The sequence below is a fragment of the Siphateles boraxobius genome, unplaced genomic scaffold (assembly GCF_051911475.1).
Source record: "Siphateles boraxobius isolate OS27281-9 unplaced genomic scaffold, OSU_SipBor_1 86, whole genome shotgun sequence".
Classification (NCBI taxonomy): Eukaryota; Metazoa; Chordata; class Actinopteri; order Cypriniformes; family Leuciscidae; genus Siphateles; species Siphateles boraxobius.
This window is the reverse complement of record NW_027509215.1, coordinates 7646662-7667904: the sequence shown is the minus strand read 5'-3', so window position 1 is coordinate 7667904 and position 21243 is coordinate 7646662. Positions and strand designations below refer to the sequence as shown.

At 38.3% G+C, this 21243-nt stretch overlaps 1 protein-coding gene across 1 annotated transcript; it reads left to right on the top strand.

The window, feature by feature from the left end:
- The first annotated feature begins 483 nt into the window (after nucleotides 1-483).
- rab31 (RAB31, member RAS oncogene family) lies at nucleotides 484-9763 on the top strand. The gene is made up of 7 exons (XM_077221753.1): nucleotides 484-703; nucleotides 1764-1843; nucleotides 4042-4123; nucleotides 5111-5182; nucleotides 5421-5527; nucleotides 6001-6110; nucleotides 7641-9763. Exons 1-7 carry the CDS (start codon nucleotides 668-670, stop codon nucleotides 7736-7738), a joined length of 585 nt encoding a protein of 194 aa, XP_077077868.1. The 5' UTR covers nucleotides 484-667; the 3' UTR covers nucleotides 7739-9763.
- Nucleotides 9764-21243: the final 11480 nt, after the last annotated feature.

Genomic DNA, 21243 nt, shown 5'->3' with positions numbered 1-21243 from the left:
ATTATAGACAAAGCTTTTGTAGATCGTGATCATTGCGAACAGATGGCTGCCATCTAAATAAAATTGGTTGGACAGTAACTTAAGTTTGAAAGTTTTTCACTGGAGTGCAGAATATCGTGGATCGACCTGCTGCGATGAAGGCCAGGATGATGCTGTAATGGTGTGTTGAGTGATTTATTAACACAATGATTTATAAAAAGAGGTATGTGGTTTAATTTAACACACGAAGCTTAGAGATGAAGGTTTGCTCTGCCTAAAAAGGTTTTAACTGTTTGTTTGATTCCACAGACTATCAGTGTACTTTACCATGCAGAGGAAACTTCAATAATTAAACGACTACTTAAGAATGATAAAACTATATGCCAATTAGTAATAATGGATCATTATTCAGAACACTCTCTGTTTTATTGTAATTAGAATTGTTGTTATGAGTCGTTCAGCAGTGCCTCTCTCTTTAAGGCGGGGGTTATGTCATCACGTGATGTGAGTGACAGCTTAGCCGAATTTCTCCAGTCGGTTTCCGTTAGATCTGGGAGGGGAGATGGTCAGAGTTTGTGTTTTACAGATGAACAACAGTGAGTCTGCTGTGGCCGTGATAGATGAGAGTCGACAGAACCAGACCGGAGACTGTTAGAATAATGCTTCAGCTGCCATAACGTGCTTTACAATGGCCATCAGGGAATTGAAAGTTTGTCTGCTAGGGGTGAGTGTTGAGATTCCTCTGTCTGTCTGCGGCTTCAGGTTCCATCGACAGACACACAACAGACTGACTGGAACTGTGATGATTCCTGCTTCCTTTTCTCATAATTAACTCGCTGAGAGATGTTTTACCGTCACGAATGTCCTCTTTCAGCTACGCAAAGCTTCGTGAAACTCGAACACAAATAACTTATTTGTTTTTTTTTTTCTATGTGAAAGTTGGAAGTGTTTTCGCATAAATTCATTATTTTGGAATGTTTGCGGCCATGACGTCAGCGCCTGCTGGAGACTGGCAGTGTTCGAAATGGAATTCTAGCGTACTCTGCAGTATATAGTGCATACTGTTTAAAAAAAATAGAATGTAAAACAGGATACAACAGGATACACACTACCGTATACTATTACTATTTCTGCAGTATGTAAACTGTACGAAGTATACAGATTTTCAGTTCGCATGGAATTCCCAGATTGCCTAGTTGTAACTGATTTAATCTTTATGACTTGATTAAAATGAACTTAAAGTTAAGACTAGATTATTATAATGATGACGTGACGTGATGTAATGAGGGCATGTGACAGCAATGTAGCTTACTAAAGTTGGAAACCTTTAGTGACATACTCTTTTACATACTTTAAAAGAAAAATAGTTGGCAGTATTTCGCTATTACTACACTGACACACTAAATATAATTTAGCCTACTAGCAATTAGATAAAATAATGATTCAAGTTGGTGTCATCTCATATTTGTTCATATTTCTTCTGGTTCATTCGTCACACTGAAAATGTAAGGTTAAGTGCATTGCATTATGGGGTAACGTTACAGTATTCTGAGCAAGTGCCTTATAGTTGTTTATTATAGCAAATGTAGGTCATCCAGGTATTTTATACATCCAGAAAAGTTTAATGCAAAAAAATAAGTATTATCCCCTGAGTCGCTTGAAGTCACACATTATTTAAGTACACATCATCATGTGAGGCATTTTATCAGTGAGACACATTTAGACGTCAATATTTCATGTATTTGATATTTTCTGATGTATGTTTGTTTTTCTCCTAATCACAGGACACAGGTGTCGGGAAATCAAGTATTGTGTGTCGATTTGTTCAAGATCACTTTGACCACAACATCAGTCCAACAATAGGGTAGGGGCATCTGTTTACTAAAAATCATATTTATAGGGATTTACACATAATTGAGGTGAAGCATGAGACCACCTTCTTTCTGCTCTGCTGGATGAATCTGTGTCTAAATATTCCTTTATGAGTCAAAGACTCCGGATCCTACACTGTTCAGAGTCAGTTTGTTTGTTTGTTTGTTTCTTCTGAGTTTCGTTTACATCAGCACATGCTGGTTTCTCGGTTGGGTTAGTCATTACTTTTAGACTAGAGAATATTTTTAGCTTTTCTGTTTTGCACCATTTGCACTTTACACAGAAGCTCTTGCAAAATATTGGCAGAATGTTTTTTTCTTTTTTTTTCTTTCTTTTTTTTTCATATTTTAGTCATGGTTAACATTGTCATTTCCTCTTTAAATGATGTCTGTGTAGTATTAGTTTAGGGCATTGTGCAATTTTGCTTTTTTTGATTATTATTCATTTTTATTATTGCATTTAATGCACACTGTCCGGACAAAAAAAAAGTCACTGTTTGAATCTAAATAGGCAAATGTTTAAGAGTCGATGATTGGATGGATCATTATTGCAGTGATTAATGTTTCTAGCGTGTAATATGTCTTCTAACCCTAAATGATGGGAGTGTGTAGCTTTTCATTTCTTAAACACCCATGTAGGAAGACACATCATGGCCATATTCCAGGATGACAATGTTAAGGATTCATCAGGATCAAACTGTGAAAGAATGGTTGGGAGGAGCATGAAGAATCATTTTCACACATGAATTGATCCTCTGAGTCCAGAGCTTAAATTCATTGAAAGTCTTTGGGATGTGCTGGAGGAGACTTTACAGAGTGCTGGACTCTTGCATTGTCAATACAAGATCTTGACCAGAAATTGATGCACCCCTTGATGGAAATAACATCACAGCATTTATTTCCATCAAGAGGTGCATGAAACATAATCACAGCAATAATGATCCAATCATGGACTCTTAAAGGTGCAATGTGTAAAAATTGAGTATCTATTAACAGAAATGCAATATGACATCCATAACTATGTTTTCAGTGGTGTATAAAGAACTTACTTAATAAACCGTAATGTTTTCATTACCTTAGAATGAGACATTTATATCTCCATAACCGCGGGCGCCCCCTTCTATGGAGGTCGACATATTGTGACGTCTTGTTTCTACCGTAGCCGAACGCGAACACACAGCGTTACAGAGCGCGTTTCCTCACTACCTTGAAAGAGAAGCCGCAGAAAGCTAGAAGCTAGCCATAAACACCGTGAGTAGTGACTTTTCCCTTGTCAGTGGTGTAAAATATGTAGTTGGATTGTTTGATGTAACTTAGTTCTTCTCCCTCGCTGTATTATGGCTTTGCTATTTAGCTTTGCTAAATGTGCTGGTTACGTTCGTGAGATTAGTACTGATTAGTACTCTTGTCATTGACCGTAAAACAGTTACAGGAATCACCAACCCGTCGATCCCGGTTGAAAAGTCGATCTTGGAAGCAGCCGTCGAAGAGTTTTCAAAATCAGAGAAAAAAAGCCTATTGTGTGTAGTAAATGGTGTCTAGGGGATGCGGAGGCGCGCGCGCTGTTACAATCATGTCATTTTTGCTGCACACACCTTTGGGCTCATGCGGACGCGTCCAGTATAAACAAGGCTTAACGCTTCAACCAGCTCAGCCACAGTAACAGCTCATATTAGCCAGCTAAACTTTTACTACCCTGTTAGAAAAAATATATAGTTGCATAGTTTCATGTGGTTCTTCTCCCTCGCTGTATTATGGGTTTGCTATGTGGGGAGAAATGTGCTGGTTACGTTTGTGAGACAATCAACTAATTACTATTATTATATTATATATTAAGACCCTTGATCCTCGCCTGACTATGGCTTTGTAAACTTTATCCATGATGTGGTTTATAATGGACTGTGGTACAGAAACAGTGACAATGTTACACACTCTTGGCTTACTCTGACTATTCTCTGCTGTCTCAGACGACGATATGTTTGTCCCATGTTAGACACCGTAGCTTCTTCGAAAGGGAGGGGTGAGCGGTGGGCTGAGGCCTCAGTGCAACTCGCAGCCGACCCGCTAGATGTCGCTAAAATCACACACTGCACCTTTAAGAATTTGCCTACTTAAATCCAAACAGTGACTTTTTTGTGTGTGTATTACCATATTTTTATCATAATGATATAGATAATTATTTGTTTTTCAGTGCATCATTTTTAACTAAGACCGTCCCATGTGGAAATGAACTTCACAAGTTTCTGATCTGGGACACCGCAGGCCAGGAACGGGTGAGAATGTTTAGTTTGTTTTATTCATAAATTAGAGTTTAGGTGTATGAATGTTTTATGAGAAGTGTATCTAACCTTGTTTTTGCGTCCTATGTGGCCAATGTCACACTTGTATGTGCTTTACTCATTTATGTGTTTGTTTGTTTGTTTTTATTTCACCCAAGACACCTTTTCTTTCTAATTCTATACATTTGTGTTTAGTTGATCTTTGAGCAGATTCATGCATCTACTTCTGTCTTAAAGCTTCATACAACCACACAAACAATAAAAATAATAAACGATGCACCATCAGTTCTTAGATGGTTCATCTGATAACTCTCACTCCATCCCATGATCCATAGCATTCAGCGTTTGTTCCCACATATGCACACAATGGATTCCTGTCAGTGTATAATTCACTCAAAAAGGAAAATTCTGTCATTTACATTTGGAACATCTTGTGAGTGAGTAAATGATGAAAGAAGTTTATTTTTGGATGAACTATCCCTTTAACACAAGATTTAAGGCTGCAAGACCATTCTAGGTCAGACCTTTGTCATCAGTATTTAGAGAAATTTAATTTAGTTTCCAACATACACTCACAGTTCAGGGTTCACTGTAGGTGTGACTCATTGGGTGCGGTGGAAATGTGTGTGCGTGTGAGTTTGAGAAGTGCTGGCATGACTTTGTGTTCACGTCTTTGTTAACTATTAGCTTGTGCCTATTTAGATCGTCGTCTTTTGAACTCGCTCTGACGTAATTGCCATCTACTTCTTTACAGCAAATCTCCTGCATCTGTCTGATCCTAATATGCTTTATTTATCATTAATGCTGTTTACAGTAACTGAGTGAGTGGTGTTTTCCGGTGAAACCTAGCCTGAAGTATGAGCAATAGTGATGTTTACCTTGTTTAAAACATAACATTTATGTTAATATAGTAGTCAAAATGAAATTTTACAATCTTTAAAAGCTCCCAACATTTACAAAGTGTATCTTATTTTTCTCCAGTTTCATTCGTTGGCTCCCATGTATTACAGAGGCTCTGCAGCAGCCGTCATTGTGTATGACATCACAAAGCTCGTAAGTTGCGTCACAGTGTGTTTGTGCAGTTCCTTTCCAAGTTGTTTCTATTTAAAAAGCATGTTTATCTGTGTTTTGCGGAAATTTGGTTGTTTATTTGTTTATAATTGTTGGAGAAAACACATTACAAAACTCATTACAAATGCGATCTCTTTTGTATCTCAGTTGTTTCTCTGATCTATGAAACGGCAGCTTGTGTTTTTTGTTGCATGTTTTTTGATGTGTCTGGTTTCTGCAGGACTCTTTCCAGACGTTAAAGAAGTGGGTGAAGGAGCTGAAGGAACATGGACCAGAGGATATTGTTGTGGCCATAGCAGGAAATAAGAACGATCTGGGTGACATCAGGTTGATAAAACCCTCTTGCTCTCTCTGAGAACGTATTATAGTCTATGAAATTTCTTTCCAAAACCGATCCAGCCGCTCCTGCTTAGATTTTCATGTCTTATACATGTATATTGTGTGATAATTGTACTTGAAGTTGACATGAAATCAAAACTGGCCCTATTGACAATCTCAAAACAGAAATTGCTCTTAATGTGCATGATTCATCAGTGCATGTTATTCCAAAGAAATTAAAGTATAATCTTTCATAGTAACTTGCAATCCAGTCAACTCCTAATGGATAAACTGGACTGTCAGTCTTTGCGTCTGTATATTTACACGACATTTGCAGGCAGTCCATTTTCGATGAACCCCTCTGCTGTTTGTTTCGGTCCTGCCCTTGTTTTGACGAGCCCCTCATGCTAAGCAAACACTCTGCGAGCGATGATGTCTGCGAGCTCATTATTTACTCGTATTCAATGTTTTTTTTTTTTTAGGGAAGTTCCAACTAAAGAGGCAAAAGATTTTGCAGAGTCAATTGCTGCCATATTTATGGAGACAAGTGCCAGAAATGCAGTTAACATTGAGGAGCTGTTCCAGAAAATCAGTAAGTATCACTAAAACTAGTCAAGTGTCCACTACACATGACCCAGTGTAGCAAACCCGAAACACTACAGCTATAGGGATTTCTAGAGAATTTTTTTTGTACACTGTATCATCTTCTCCCTCATGTACTCTCATTTTCCGGTATTTTGTGAAGCGTTCTCAAGTTAGTGATTTACTATACTAATAGAAAATTCACTTAAAGGTGACATATCATGCTCCTTTTCACAAGATGTAATATAAATATATGTTATCCTCCTCAGAATGTATCTGTGAAATATTAGCTCAAAATACCCCCCAGATAATTTTTGTCAAATTTGCCCCCTTTTTGGGTGTGAACAAAAACGTGCTGTTTTTGTGTGTCCCTTTAAATGCAAATGAGCTGCTGCTCCCCGCCTCCGTTCAGAAGACAGGCGATCCTTTACACACAAGCTTCGGATACTCACCAATAACAAAACTCGCAAATTTCAGAAATAAAAGTAGCGGAGTGCAGACTTATGGAGAGACTCAGGAAGAGGTTGCAACTTTTAGGTGCACCTGGATGTTTCTGAATGGTTAGTGGATGCATTTATATAGTTGTTGTGGAGTCATCTCATCGACTTGCCTGTACCTTCATGTTTAACTTTTACACAAGTGACACAGTTCCCTGATGTCTTTATAAGACAGCTGTGACTTTTTTGTCAAACAGTGTTCTTTGCTAGTCTGTGCAACAACGACAGAACAGTTTTCATGCTTTGCTTGAACTTTTGCCATTGCATTAGAACTGGTTAAACTGTTGTCGCTTGCTAAAACTAAATGGCGGCGCCGTGGGTGGAAATGTTCAGATTAAGGGGCAGTAATATTATTATAAAATCCCCATCCTACGTCAAAATCTGATCTGCTTATTTTTGACATGCTTGCAGAGGAAGGCTTACCAAAACGCACTGATGCTCAATTTTGTTGGAAAAGGTTTAGGCGCAATATGTTTTTTTAAGAAAACAATTTTTTTTTATTCAGCGAGGATGCATTAAATTGATCAAAAGTGAGAGTGAAAACATATATAATGTTATAAAGATTTCTTTTTTAAATAAACTGTTCAAAAATAACCAAAAATGATAATCATAAATGTTTCTTGATCAGCAAAGCAAAACACATTTTAAATTATATTTTACAATATTTAATTTTTTACTGTATTTGTTTTTCTTCAATTAAATGCAGCTTTGGTGAGATTAAGAGACTTCTTTCAAAATCATTAAAAACTCTTACCGACCCCAAATTTCAGGCGTTTGATCATTAATAAATTTATGCACTTACAATAAATAACTCTTAAGTGGAGCATTTAATTCTAGCTGTCCGCGACGATGACACAACGCTCATTTTAACTTGTTGCAAATATTTCTTAGTCATCTCCATCACCTCTGTGTCACATTTGACATCAGTTTGTGTTTTGAAAGATTGAGTTTCATTAGCGGCCGCTGTATTTAATCTAATGCAATGACATGCGCACACTAACTAGATGTGGAATAATTGTTGATGTTCTCGCGTCTGTGTGCAGGTCGACAGATCCCTCCGCTGGAGAACACAGACGCTGACAGTCAAGAATCCTTCAAACTGACACGACAGCCTCCTCCCTCCACCAAACGCTGCTGTTAGACATCCGCAAGTCACTACAAACACCCTAGGGTATGATTTTCTGTGGAATCTGACCCATGTGCTGCATAGATTGGGATCAAATTAAACACAAATCAAGTTGTGTTAATTATGAGGATACAGTCAAATGACTGACAAACATGTACATTACAGTAGGAATCAGCAATTCTGCAGCTGAACAGTTATATACCAAGTCATAATGTTTTCTGAATATTGCAGTGATGCTGAGCAACTTTGGGAGGTATCCCAAAGAGTTATCACAACCTGAAATAGTTTTCATATCAAGTTTTTTAAATGCAATATTTTTTTATTTTTTTTGTGTGCAATATTGTATAATTTAAATGCTGTCTGTCTAGTAGTAGTTAGTGCTGTTTACACAATAATAAGTGCCTTAGAAATGCCATTTTGTTGTCGTTTCGATACATAGATGTAAGAACAAAAGCTTTGATTGGTTATTTCTAATCTGGCTTTAAATGACCACTTACAATGACATTGGATCGAGTGATGTAAATGACATACAGATTCGCAAATATGTTGGTCACACTTTGTATTACAGTGTTTGTCATTACTCTCCTAAAAATAAAGGTTCTTAATTGGCATTGATGATTCCATAAAGAACCTTTAACATCCATGGAACCTTTCCATTACACAAAAGTTTCATTATAGTGGAAAAAGGTTCTTCTGATTATTAAAATGCTCTTTACAACAAGAAAAAATGGTTCTTTTCAGAACTGGTCACTGAACGTTTCTTTGGGGAACCAAAAATGGCATCACTTTTATTTTTAATTTTTACTACTGCATAATACTAATAAACCACATATGTTTAATGTAATTTTTTTCGTAGTGCTGTGTGTAATTGCACATAGTTCTTGTTGGTGTGTTTTTTTTGTGTGTTTTTTTTATTAATTCATTATATAGGCACTGTAAAATTAAGTGTTGCCAATTAATCTATCCTGGAAAGTGAGTTACTTATTAATTATAATTTTGGTTTGATAATCTATTAAAACTTAAGTATTAAGTGAAATATTTACCCCTTTATTAAACGAAAATGTGAGAAATCAGCCACCAGAGGGCACAATTGCTTTACTGTGAACAACAGTTTTGTTAGTGAACTTCTGCTCACCTGTTGCTGTCAATGGAAAAAAGGTTGACTCAACTGTTTATCTTTAAAAACTCTCTAAAATGTCTTAACAATATGCGTTTTTCAATGGTTTTGAACAGGTACACTTATTAACTGATCACTAAATTTGTACAACATTTCCTCCAAAAAGTTTAAATTGGGATTCGGCTGTGCTATCATTGCATTACTTTACTTTAGGCATCTCGATCATGTTCACACAGCAATATTCACTGAACCAGTGGTGAGTTTGGGACAGGGCTGTTTGTTTGACTGACAGGGATTCTGCCATTGGTTAGGTCATTATTTTTGCAATTCCATTTTGTGACACTAGTGCTTCAGAAATGACACACTTCACCTTTAAGGCTAAAAGCATAAAAGCAGGGTAATTGTGCGTGCTCTTACATAACCAGCCTGCCTCGGTGCGGTTGTGAGTGGATTGATTTCCTGTCCTTTAGTTTTTCAATTCTGTAATCGGAGTGATCTTTTCTGTCAATCACAGCTGGCAAAATCACACATGTATAACATTACATGCAGTGTATAGTTCTAACGGTTTTCTTTTTGTTAATAAATCATCACAGTCATCATTGATAAAGAATAACATGCAATATAACATTTAATATCTATATGATTATATCTCTTTTCTAAAATAAACGTTAGAAGGATTCAAATTTAGTGTGAATTCACATATATGCCTTAACCTAGCAAATTCGCTCTGAATCATAACATAACTGGATGAGATCTGGTTATAATGGTTCCAATTATACATTTTGTTAATAACTCTAAATTTGTACTTTTAAACCTACCTTTTGTTAGTTAACTTAATTTTACTTTTATGTGATGTTGTGACAATGGTATCCAACACATTTTGTACCAGATGTCGTCAATAAACTACAAATGTTTGCTTAAAATGTTATTGCGTATTTTCTTCGTAGTAAATACATTTTGATTTATGAGTATTGCTACAGATTTGGACAGTGTTAAATATGTTAGTGTTTTAGAAGATAAAAAGCACAGTTTCTATTGCATGGGTCATATCCAAAGTTTACAGTACAATATGATTTTATAAATCCCTAAGGGGCAATTTAGCACCGGCTACGCTGTCCAATGTCTTTTTTCCTCTTTAAGTGAACTACGAATCTAAACTTTTCTTCTTGCCTTCTGTATTTCAGCAGTAGTGTTTCCTGAGCAAAATATCTGGTTCAGTTAAATGCGTTTTTTTTTTTTTTTTTTTTTTCAATGTGGTGTTTGGATCTGGTATCATTTGAATAGTGTTGACAACCATGTTGACTGTGGATGCTTGCTCACACTTGACTGAATTTATGTTTTGCAGGATTTTTAAAAAACTTTTGAAATTAGTTTGTGTGCCTATGTTTTGTGTCTTTAATTTATTATGTATGTATGTACTGTATATACACTGCCATTCAAAAGTTTGGGGTTGGGAAGATTTTTAAATGTTTTTGAAAGAAGTCTTATATGCTCAAAGGCTGTATTTATTAATATAAAATACAGTAAAAACAATAGTATATTGTGAAATATTACAGTTTAAAGGTACATTGTGTAATAGTTAGGAGGATCTGTTGACAGAAATGCAATATTATATACATAACTATGTTTTCGGTGGTGTATAAAGACGTTATGTTTTTATTACTTTAGAATGAGACATTTTCTATCTATACACCGCGGGTTCCCTTACATGTAAAGAAATGTGCCAACATGTTTCTACAGTAGCCCAAAACGGACAAATGCATTTCATTATTATGTTGTTCTTCGTGCAAGGAAGCAAGCTAAAGGCAGCGAATAAAACACTGACACAATGATGAACAAGTAACAATAATATTCGCTATCATTTTACTGAAAAATTAAGTAAACATGATTTGCTGAACTGGCTACTCTCTGCTGTTTCAGACGATGACATATTTTCCTGTCGGCCACCGCAACTTTTGTTGGTTGCAGTTCGTAACCTCACCACTAGATGCCGCTAAAAATCACACACTGCACCTTTAATATAGCTGTTTTCTATTGGAATATATTTTAAAGTGCAATGTATTCCTGTGATCAAAGCTGAATTTTCATTACATTACTCTAGTCTTCAGTGTCACATGATCCTTCAGAAATCATTCTAATATGCTGATTTGCTGCTCAAGATCAACATTTCTGATTATTATCAATGTTGAAAACAGTTGTGCTGCTTCATATTTCAGTGGAAACCATGAGAGAAACTTTTTCAGGATTATTTGATGAATCGAAAGTTCAAAGGAAAAGTATTTGAAATATAATTATTTTGTAACATACATTTCTTTACTCTTAATTTTGATCAATTTAATGCATCCTTGTTGAATAAAAGTATTAAAATCTTTTTTTAAATCTTGACCCTAAACTTTTGAACAGCAGTGTTTATTTGTGTGTGTGTGTGTGTGTGTGTGTGTGTGTGTGTGTGTGTGTGTGTGTGTGTGTGTGTGTGTGTGTGTGTGTGTATATTAATGTATTTATCAGCAGTTTTTTTTTACGGATGAATTGCACAAAGTAATGAAGGAGAAAAGAAGCAAACGAGTGTCCAGCATACATGAACGTATCATGAGCTTTTCTGTAGCTTTCGACAGGTACATCATTCGTGGCTTCTTTGAGGCGAGTGGAATCTAAATCACACTATTAGGTGTTCCTCAGGGTTCGGTGCTTGGTCGTCTTCTCTTCACAATTTACACACGCATCACTGGGTCCCAGGCACATCAATTTTTGTATTACTGCTGCACTGACAACACTCTACTTTACATTTTAGCACCTTGCTATATGGTTGCTAGGGTGTTCTGAGTGGTTGCTATACGGTTGCTTACTGACCCAAGTTAAAGTCTATATGAAATTCTGGTCTCTATAGATATGGCTCGGCTCCCCTCTTCAAAGTTTATGGGATTTTTTTTATTTTTTTTATATATATCCGCCAAGTGGAAATGGTAAGTCTAATCCTTAGATAAGTTATTGCACATGTCAACAAGCTGTACAATTTGAGATATCATGTTTTAGCACAAATTGTATGGCATGAGACATAAGCAACAGCAAAGATGTTAGGCTTAGTAAGCACCACTAACTAAAAAGACTCTTTAATCATCTTGTTTTTCACATCTCAGTAGAAGCCAAAATAAGAAAGCCAAACAAGTATTTTCCTATAATTATTTTTATTGTAAGAGTGGACATGGCCATTTGTAAGCTTGCATGTGCCAGGCTTCTTGGTGTCATCTGCTTCCAGTTAATTTAGCTGTACAAAACAGCTTGAAATGCGGCTCATTGCAAATTGGTATTATCAAATTATTTTTAATATATTGTCAAAATTATAAACGCACTGGTTTGTAGCGCAAATAGTTTTATTGTTTACTGCACTTTTGTATTTTTCTACCTATCGGCTAATGAATAAAAATCTTCGCACATTCACAGAAATAAGTATGGAGGTCAATTTCCATAAGAGAAAACCTTTTGTAAATCTTAATTATGACAATACTAAGACTGATTTACTAAGTCATAATTATGAGATTAAAGTCTGTCATGTGACTTTTTGTTATGTTATTAAGTCGAAGTTATTTCGACTATTCATCTTGACTTAGTATGTCATTATTTACTTTTCATTTCATAAATATGACTTCAAAAGTTAAAATTATGACACGTCACTCATAATTATGACTTTTTGTCTCACTTTCTACTTTTTCAATGTCATTTATTATTGTTTAAAGTCCCCCTGTAGTCAATGTTTGTATCCCTTTAAAACTCATCTTTGATCAACAAAATTACATATTAAACGTTTTTTCTGTGATTTATTTTATTTTATTCATTCCTTAAAATAGCTTGAATGCAACTACACCCTTGCCTCATTTAGTATACGCAGATCCGTGAATATGCAAATGAGCCTGGCCTCCACTAACTCGAACACGGTCGTTATACAAGTCAGTCTATCAGAATGGTAACGCATTTTATGTATCGCTCTTTGCAACGTCGGACACAGAATGGTTATTGTTATATGTTGCTAAAGTTACATGAACCATGATCCTGTTCACCATCTCAGAGTCAGACAGCTGCCTTCTAACTATAAGCATCCTTGAAACCGCTTTGACCAACTAAGAGCGTCAGTGGATAAAGGCATATAGTTAATTATAACATCGTAATTTACATTTCATCCGCTATATTGTTAAATGCAGAGGTATGAAGGGGTCAGAAAGTAAAAGTGCTGCCATATGTTTATTCCACCCATTAACTCATCCAGCTGATTTCACTAATTAGTTCTATCTCCTGCATGGCTGTAAAACTAATTCGCAAATCCAGGTGACTGAAACAAAATATTGAGAAGGACTTTTACTTTTTCGAACCTGAAATTTACACACTGGCTAAATGTACCTGATTTTCGAGCCCGATCTCATGAAAGTGGGTATCTATACAACGAATGTTATTTCTCGTGCCATTTATACGCCAAAAATGGTTTTAGTGTGCATATGCTACGCAGTTTTCGCGTGCGTATGATACGCACTTTATAGTGTAATACGCCAGCACTCCCCACCCAAAGGGGTTTCAGTGCGTAGCATATGCACGCTAAAACCATTTTTGGCCTATAATTGGAACGAGAAATAACATTCGTGCTATAGATACGCACTTTCATGAGATTGTGCTGGATAACCAGGCTTCTAGACTCCACTGCTTCAGAGAATAGTTAAAGGGTAACTAAACCCTAAACCAACTTTTTTTAGTTAATGATCTGTAAGAATGGGGCTTTATTAGTACTGTTCATTGATTCGAGTAACTTTTTTGACATTTGTGTATAAAGTGTTTTAATTCTACAATATATGGTGTAAAAACGTCTGAGTGCTGCCCTCTTCAGGTTGAACGGTGGCTACTGCAGTTGAATTTTCCTATTGGATGTTTGGGGTGGTTCGTGATGTAAGGGGTTGTTGGTGAGGTAGGAAAGTTCCATACAGACGGTAGGCTTGTTCGACTTGAACTGGCGCTGCACAGACCGATCGGTTGATGACATCAAAGTACTGCGAGAGCGATTCAAAAGCATAAGGAGCCGTCTGCTCTCTAATCGCTCTCGCGGTACTTTGATGTCATCAACCGATCGGTCTGTGCAACGCTGGTTCAAGTCGAACAAGCCTAGTCTCAGGTACACGCTCCACTGGGCTCTGCCCACTTTTCCAGCATTTTTCAAATATTGCCAGTGGGTGGAGTCAGGCTCTGACCAGGGGTTTAGTTACCCTTTAATGATATGTTAAAGCCCACCCCCCTCTTGACGTGATTGGTTACAAGGTAGTTTGTGACGTCAGAAACACTAGTGATTTCAAACCATGTTGTTGAGACTCTTTGGTTCACCGCAGTTTTAAGAGAAAGTTCTCAGCAATGGTGTTAACTAATGAATTTGTACATGGTTTATCTTAAAGCATATTAAAACACCACATACACATATAAAAAACATAAAAACCTTGATTTACATCACAGCGTCATCATTTTGACATTTCATCTCATAAATACGACTTAGCATGTCGTAATTTCAACTTTTTGTGTCATAATTATGATTTACAAAAGCATGATTTTTTCTCTCTTGTAGCAGAAATGGGCTTCCATGCCTTACTTGCACGATGCAAAATAAGTTGCATGGTTTATTTGAAGTTACATTCCTTTTTAGATTGTGATTTTGTGGGCAGTGATATCTGAAGGGTTTTACTTCGTCTGCTAGGTCAACGCTATAGTCAAGCACAACTTGATCTGAAGGTCAAGTATTGTTTGACTAGAAACCTTTGGAAAACACTCGAAAAGGAAAGGAAATGGAACATTTTCTTGATATTGTCTTGTTTCTGCCAGGAAAATAAAGGCTTTTGTTCCGTGTAAATTACTCTATAAGCTCAGCTAACTCTCTGGTTGACCCCGCAGACTCTCTCTCATCTCAGGTAAAACGCTCGTAATACCCGAGTGACCTTTGTGATGGCCAAAGGTGACGCAGGTGTCCTTTGCCGGTGGGCGTTTGTGACAGGTTGACGTCTGGATATATTACACTCTTCTCCACACTTCTCCTTGTGTTTAACAGATCCACGTGCAGACGCCCACTGCTGGCCTGGACTTTCTCACTGAGGAGACAAGTGGGCGATTCAAGAGAGGAGAGCAGAACAAAATAACTTGTGGCCAAATGTCAGTAAATGGTGTAGCCCGCATCACCATGGGAACGAGCTGGGAAGAGACAACAACAGGGAAGCAGGTTTTCACTGTGCAGTGTCTGCGGTTTCCTGAGATGATTTCACGCCGGATTCAGATGTTATTGTCATCCCTGCTTTGTGCGCAATAACTCCTTTTCTACCTCAAAGTACCTGAAAATAAAGCCCTCTATTTTTGTCTGAGCTCAGCTTTTAGTAAAAAGGTCACTGAATGAGTTTGATTGTGAGTCTTTGCACAGTGGTGTGAATGGATGTTAAAATAGAGTTGTGCATCATGGCAGTAACCATTTAGTTTCTGTCTTTGTTGGCCGCTGTAGATGTATGTGGAAGCAGTGGCTTCATCCCTCCTCCTCCTCTTCCTCTTCCCAGAGTTCAGCTGAGTTCAGTAAGTGTGAGAATAACCCGGCAGAGATCATTAGACCTGTTGTTTACACTGCTTGTTAAAATATCATTCCGTGACATTTTCTCAAACATGTTTGGTGGCACCTGCACTTGTTAAAATAAAGGTTTCCAAATGGCAGAGCAAGTTCCTGTGATGCCTATGGATTACAAGAGCTATAACCTTTTATTTTAATCAGTGGTTGCCAACGATTTCGTCTTGAACAACTCCAAATTCGAAGACTACTCAAATAAGCTTATATTTCATCTGGTATGTTCCACAATAATTATGATAAAGCTGATTGTTTTCAAACTTTTTATCTAAAAAAACTGTGAGTGTCAATATACATGGAAATAGTTTGTCATCTTTATCTTATTGTTTGTTATATTTATTTGCCTGGTCAATGTTTTTGTAGGTTTTGGCTCTTTTGCTGTTGTAGGCTGTAAGGACCTTTCAAATAACTGAAATTGCATGGCAAAGTGATATGGAACTGTACTGCGACCAAAACCTGACTGGAACTACTTTTAAAGTGCAGTAAGTGATTTCTGAGGAGCACTGATTATATTTGAAATCAACCCAAACAAACACGCCTCTCACTTCATTGCTCCGCAAAACAAACACACAATGCAAGAGTGGATGTTTCTTTTTCATAGCTGAAGAGAAGCAAAGCAAAATAATCTTTCATGAAAAATAAAGCAATAATGATGAACGAATGGAGGAACAAAATATGAGCATTCAGTACACAAGAGTATATACAAACAAGAGTTGGATGTTAGTTGCCAGCAACTCCAGACAAACAATAACACTCAAAACTGTCGTGTTAGCTAACATTAAAACAACATCTTGCTTCTCTGAAACATAGTAAAAATAATGTTACTCATGTATGGAGCAGAAACAACGCAACCTTGGCGTCCATTCTTGCTTGGGTCTCTCCAGAGCTGGTACGCTTTTCTAATATTAACGCGGGTCCTGAAGCTCTTGCCTGATCATAACCCTCTTTTGTCCAGTGATATTCCTCTGAGCTTTTCTCTTTGGTAATGTCTCTCAGCCATCTCTCTTTTCTACAGTCTTTTTTCAAATCTCACTCTTGCTCACTCTCTCTCCTCCCCATCATGTGTCCACGCCCTTACTGCTGATTGGCTCACACTCTCCTTCCCCATAATGACTGGGCATGCCCCCTACGGCTGATTGGCTCACACTCTCACTATCCCCCGTCATGTGTGGACACGCCCCTTACTGCTGATTGGCTCACTCTCTTTCCTCCCTCATTATGAATGGACACGCCCCTTACTGCTGATTGGCTCACTCTCATCCCCCCATCATGAATGGACACGCCCCTTCCTGCTGATTGGCTCACTCTCTCTCTATCCCCCATCATGAGTGGGGGATATCCACCCTTCTACTGATTGGCTACAAGTATGTTGTGCTGCTCAGTCCAATCCACTTTCAACAGCATTTCTCAGAAATCGCTTACTGCACCTTTAACTGTGCATTTCCTTGAAAATAATTGCACACGTTAGAACGTCCATCAACCAATCAGAATCAAGCACTCAACATATACATTTTACTTGTTGTTAGTTTGTGTTAGTTAATGCGTTAACCGGTGTTTACGGATGAGACCTTTTTGTTAAGTGTTACTATTGATTTATATTCCTGTAGTCTGGACACTACTGTTGAACAGATTTCACACAAAGTATAAAAACAAAGATGTGTCGATATTTGGATGTTTCTGATCGTTGTCTTGAATTGGCCTGAAGCCGTCACCCCTCTCTGTGATGATAGACTTTAGATCTGTAAACACTATCATCACTGCTTAATGTGCCGCAGTTGGAAATCAGCTTTTGTTATGCGACAGTTAAAATGACATTATCTCAGATGTGCATAATACTTTCCGTAGATAAAAGTACAGTCTATAATTAATACCTGGACCCCTCTATTTTTCCTCGTTGTTAGAAAGCACTGTGGGTAAAATCACCGATCTGCTTTTGCAAGATCATCTGGGCATTTGTATGCACACGATGAAGACTTTTTAGATGGACTATAAATGAAAGCATACTGCGTGACAGTAGCTCAGCCCATGATGCATCCTGGGAAATTAGAGTGAATGTGATCATCACGGTACTTTCATAGCCATAATGCTCCTCACCTCTCCAGGCAATTAGTTAATTGCATTTTAATGTTAAGCTCGGACAGCAGATGAGCGACTGACAGAGAGAGAGAGAGAGAGAGAGAGAGAGAGAGAGAGAAGGAGGCTAATAAAACAGCGTACCTGGGGATGCGGTATTAAAAACAATTTATGTCGAGTTAAAGAGGAGAGAAACACATTTTGCTACTCAAGATCATTTAAATGGATGCATGCATTAATTACTCACATGTCATTTTCTAAATTATTGTCATACTATAGTGATTTTGATTAATAGTTCAGGCCTCTATTTGTGTCAGTTGTGGAGGTTTTTTTTATATACCGAATAAGATCGCTGTAGGATTTTCTTTTCAACTATTTTCAAAAAAAAAAAAAAACTGATCTGGAATTTTTTTCCTTTTTTTGCCAGTACAAATATCTAAACATTCTTAAATCAATACATTCAGGCTACCTGAGAAGCTAAATGACTTAAGATATTAGTCTTGATTTATGAAAAATGTATTGAATTGTTTATTACTACAAAAAAAGCAAATACACTATATTGCCAAAAGTATTGGGACACCCCTCCAAATCATTGAATTCATGTGTTCCAATCACTTCAATGGCCACAGTTGTATAAAATCAACACCTAGGCATGCAGACGCTTCTACAAACATCTGTGAAATAATGGGTCACTCTCAGGAGCTCAATGAATTCAAGCGGGGTACCGTGATAGGTTTCCAACTGTGCAACAAGTCCATTCGGGAAATTTCTTCACTACAAAATATTCCACGGTCAACTGTTAGTGGTATTATAACAAAGTGGAAGCAATTGGGAACAACAGCAACACAGCCATGAAGTGGTAGGCCATGTAAAATCACAGAGCGGGGTCAGCACATACTGAGGCTCATTGTGCGCAGAAATCGCCAACTTTCTGCAGAGCCAATAGCTACAGACATCCAAACTTCATGTGGCCTTCAGATTAGCTCAAGAACAGTGTGTAGAGAGATTCATAGAATGGGTTTCCATGGTCGAGCAGCTGCATCCAAGCCTTCCATCACCAAGTGCGATGCAAAGCGTCAGAAGCAGTGGTATAAAGAGTCGGATCCAGTGGTGTAAAGCATCAGATGCAGTGGTAAAGCAAAGCGTTTGATGCAGTGTTGTAAAGAGTCGGATGCAGTGGTGTAAAGCATCAGATGCAGTGGTGTAAAGCAAAGCGTCGGATGTAGTGGTGCAGGGTTCCAGACTGCGACCAAATATATGTTTAATGATTTTAAAAGATAGAAAGATGATGATAGATAGATAGATAGATAGATAGATAGATAGATAGATAGATAGATAGATAGATAGATAGATAGATAGATAGAATATGATTCAAATGTAAATAGATAGATTGTATATAATTCAAATGTAAAATGCTTAAAATTACAGATTAAAATTACTGTCCAAAATTCATGAAAAACCTGAAATTTGGCAATGATAATTAATATATTACAGGTATTTCTGCTGCAACCCAGAAAGCCTTTGCTAGCCTTGGTCCATTAAAACCACTATACATCGGCATGCATTGATTAATCCCATGGCATGTAGCAAAAAAAAAAAAAAAAAAGTGCGAGCAAATCATATGCTGGTGCGACCAACTGAGAAAGTTGGTAGCACCAGTGCAACCAGTTGAAAAGTTAGTCTGGAGCCCTGTGGTGTAAAGCATCAGATGCAGTGCTGTAAAGAGTCGGATGCAGTGGTGTAAAGCGTGGGATACAGTGGTGTAAAGCGTGGGATGCAGTGATGTAAAGCGTGGGATACAGCGGTGTAAAGCGTGGGATGCAGTGGTGTAAAGAGTCGGATGCAGTGGTGTAAAGCAGTGGTGTAAAGAGTCGGATGCAGTGGTGTAAAGAGTCGGATGCAGTGGTGTAAAGAGTCGGATGCAGTGGTGTAAAGCATCAGATGCAGTGCTGTAAAGAGTCGGATGCAGTGGTGTAAAGAGTCGGATGCAGTGGTGTAAAGAGTCGGATGCAGTGGTGTAAAGCATCAGATGCAGTGCTGTAAAGAGTCGGATGCAGTGGTGTAAAGAGTCGGATGCAGTGGTGTAAAGCATCAGATGCAGTGCTGTAAAGAGTCGGAGGCAGTGGTGTAAAGCGTGGGATACAGTGGTGTAAAGAGTAGGATGCAGTGGTGTAAAGCGTGGGATACAGTGGTGTAAAGCGTGGGATACAGTGGTGTAAAGCGTGGGATACAGTGGTGTAAAGCGTGGGATACAGTGGTGTAAAGCGTGGGATACAGTGGTGTAAAGAGTCGGATGCAGTGGTGTAAAGTGTGGGATACAGTGGTTTAAAGCGTGGGATATAGTGGTGTAAAGCGTGGGATACAGTGGTGTAAAGCGTGGGATACAGTGGTGTAAAGCGTGGGATGCAGTGGTGTAAAGCGTGGGATGCAGTGGTGTAAAGCGTGGGATACAGTGGTGTAAAGAGTCGGATGCAGTGGTGTAAAGAGTCGGATGCAGTGGTGTAAAGAGTCGGATGCAGTGGTGTAAAGAGTCGGATGCAGTGGTTTAAAGCGTGGGATACAGTGGTGTAAAGCGTGGGATACAGTGGTGTAAAGCGTGGGATACAGTGGTGTAAAGCGTGGGATGCAGTGGTGTAAAGCGTGGGATACAGTGGTGTAAAGAGTCGGATGCAGTGGTGTAAAGAGTCGGATGCAGTGGTGTAAAGCGTGGGATTCAGTGGTGTAAAGCGTGGGATGCAGTGGTGTAAAGCCTGGGATACAGTGGTGTAAAGAGTCGGATGCAGTGGTGTAAAGAGTCGGATGCAGTGGTGTAAAGCGTGGGATGCAGTGGTGTAAAGCGTGGGATGCAGTGGTTTAAAGCACGCCGCCACTGGACTCTAAGGCAGTGGAGCCGTGTTCTCTGGAGTGACGAATCACGCTTCTCTGTCTGGCAATCCGATGGACGAGTCCGGGATTGGCAGTTGCCAGGGGAACGGTACTTGCTTAATTTGATTGTGCCAAGTGTAAAGTTTGGTGGGAGGGGGGTTAAGGGTGTGGGGTTGTTTTTCAGGGGTTGGGATTGGCCCCTTAGTTCCAGTGAAAGGAACTCTTAATACTTCAGCATACCAAGACATTTTGAAAAATGTCATGCTCCCAACTTTGTGGAAACAGTTTCCCTTCCTGTTCCATCAGTACTGTGCACCAGTGCACAAAACAAGGTCCATGAAGACATGGATGAGCAAATTTGGTGTGGAGGAACTTGACTGGCCTGCACAGAGTCCTGACCTCAACCTGACAGAACACGTTTGGGATGAATTAGATTGAGACTGCGAGCCAGGCCTTCTCGTCCAACATCAGTGCCTGGCCTCACAAATGCGCTTCTACAAGAATGGTCAAAAATTCCCATAAACACACTCCTAAACCTTGTGGAAAGCCTTCCCAGAAGAGTTGAAGCTGTTATAGCAGCAAAGGATGGGCCAACTCCATATTAGACCCTACGGATCAGGAATGGGGTGTCATGAAAGTTCATGTGCATGTAAAGGCAGACGTCCCAAAACCTTTGGCAATATAGTATCTGCCAATGGAGTCAGAAAATTAAACTTAAGGTGGCTATATGTAAGAATTTTCATGTATTCATTAAAAAAAAAATGTTGCCAATGTGTGAAAATCTTGTAACGAAACTTAAAAAAAAAAAACGAGACCTACCCCGAACTTCCTAGATTGTCT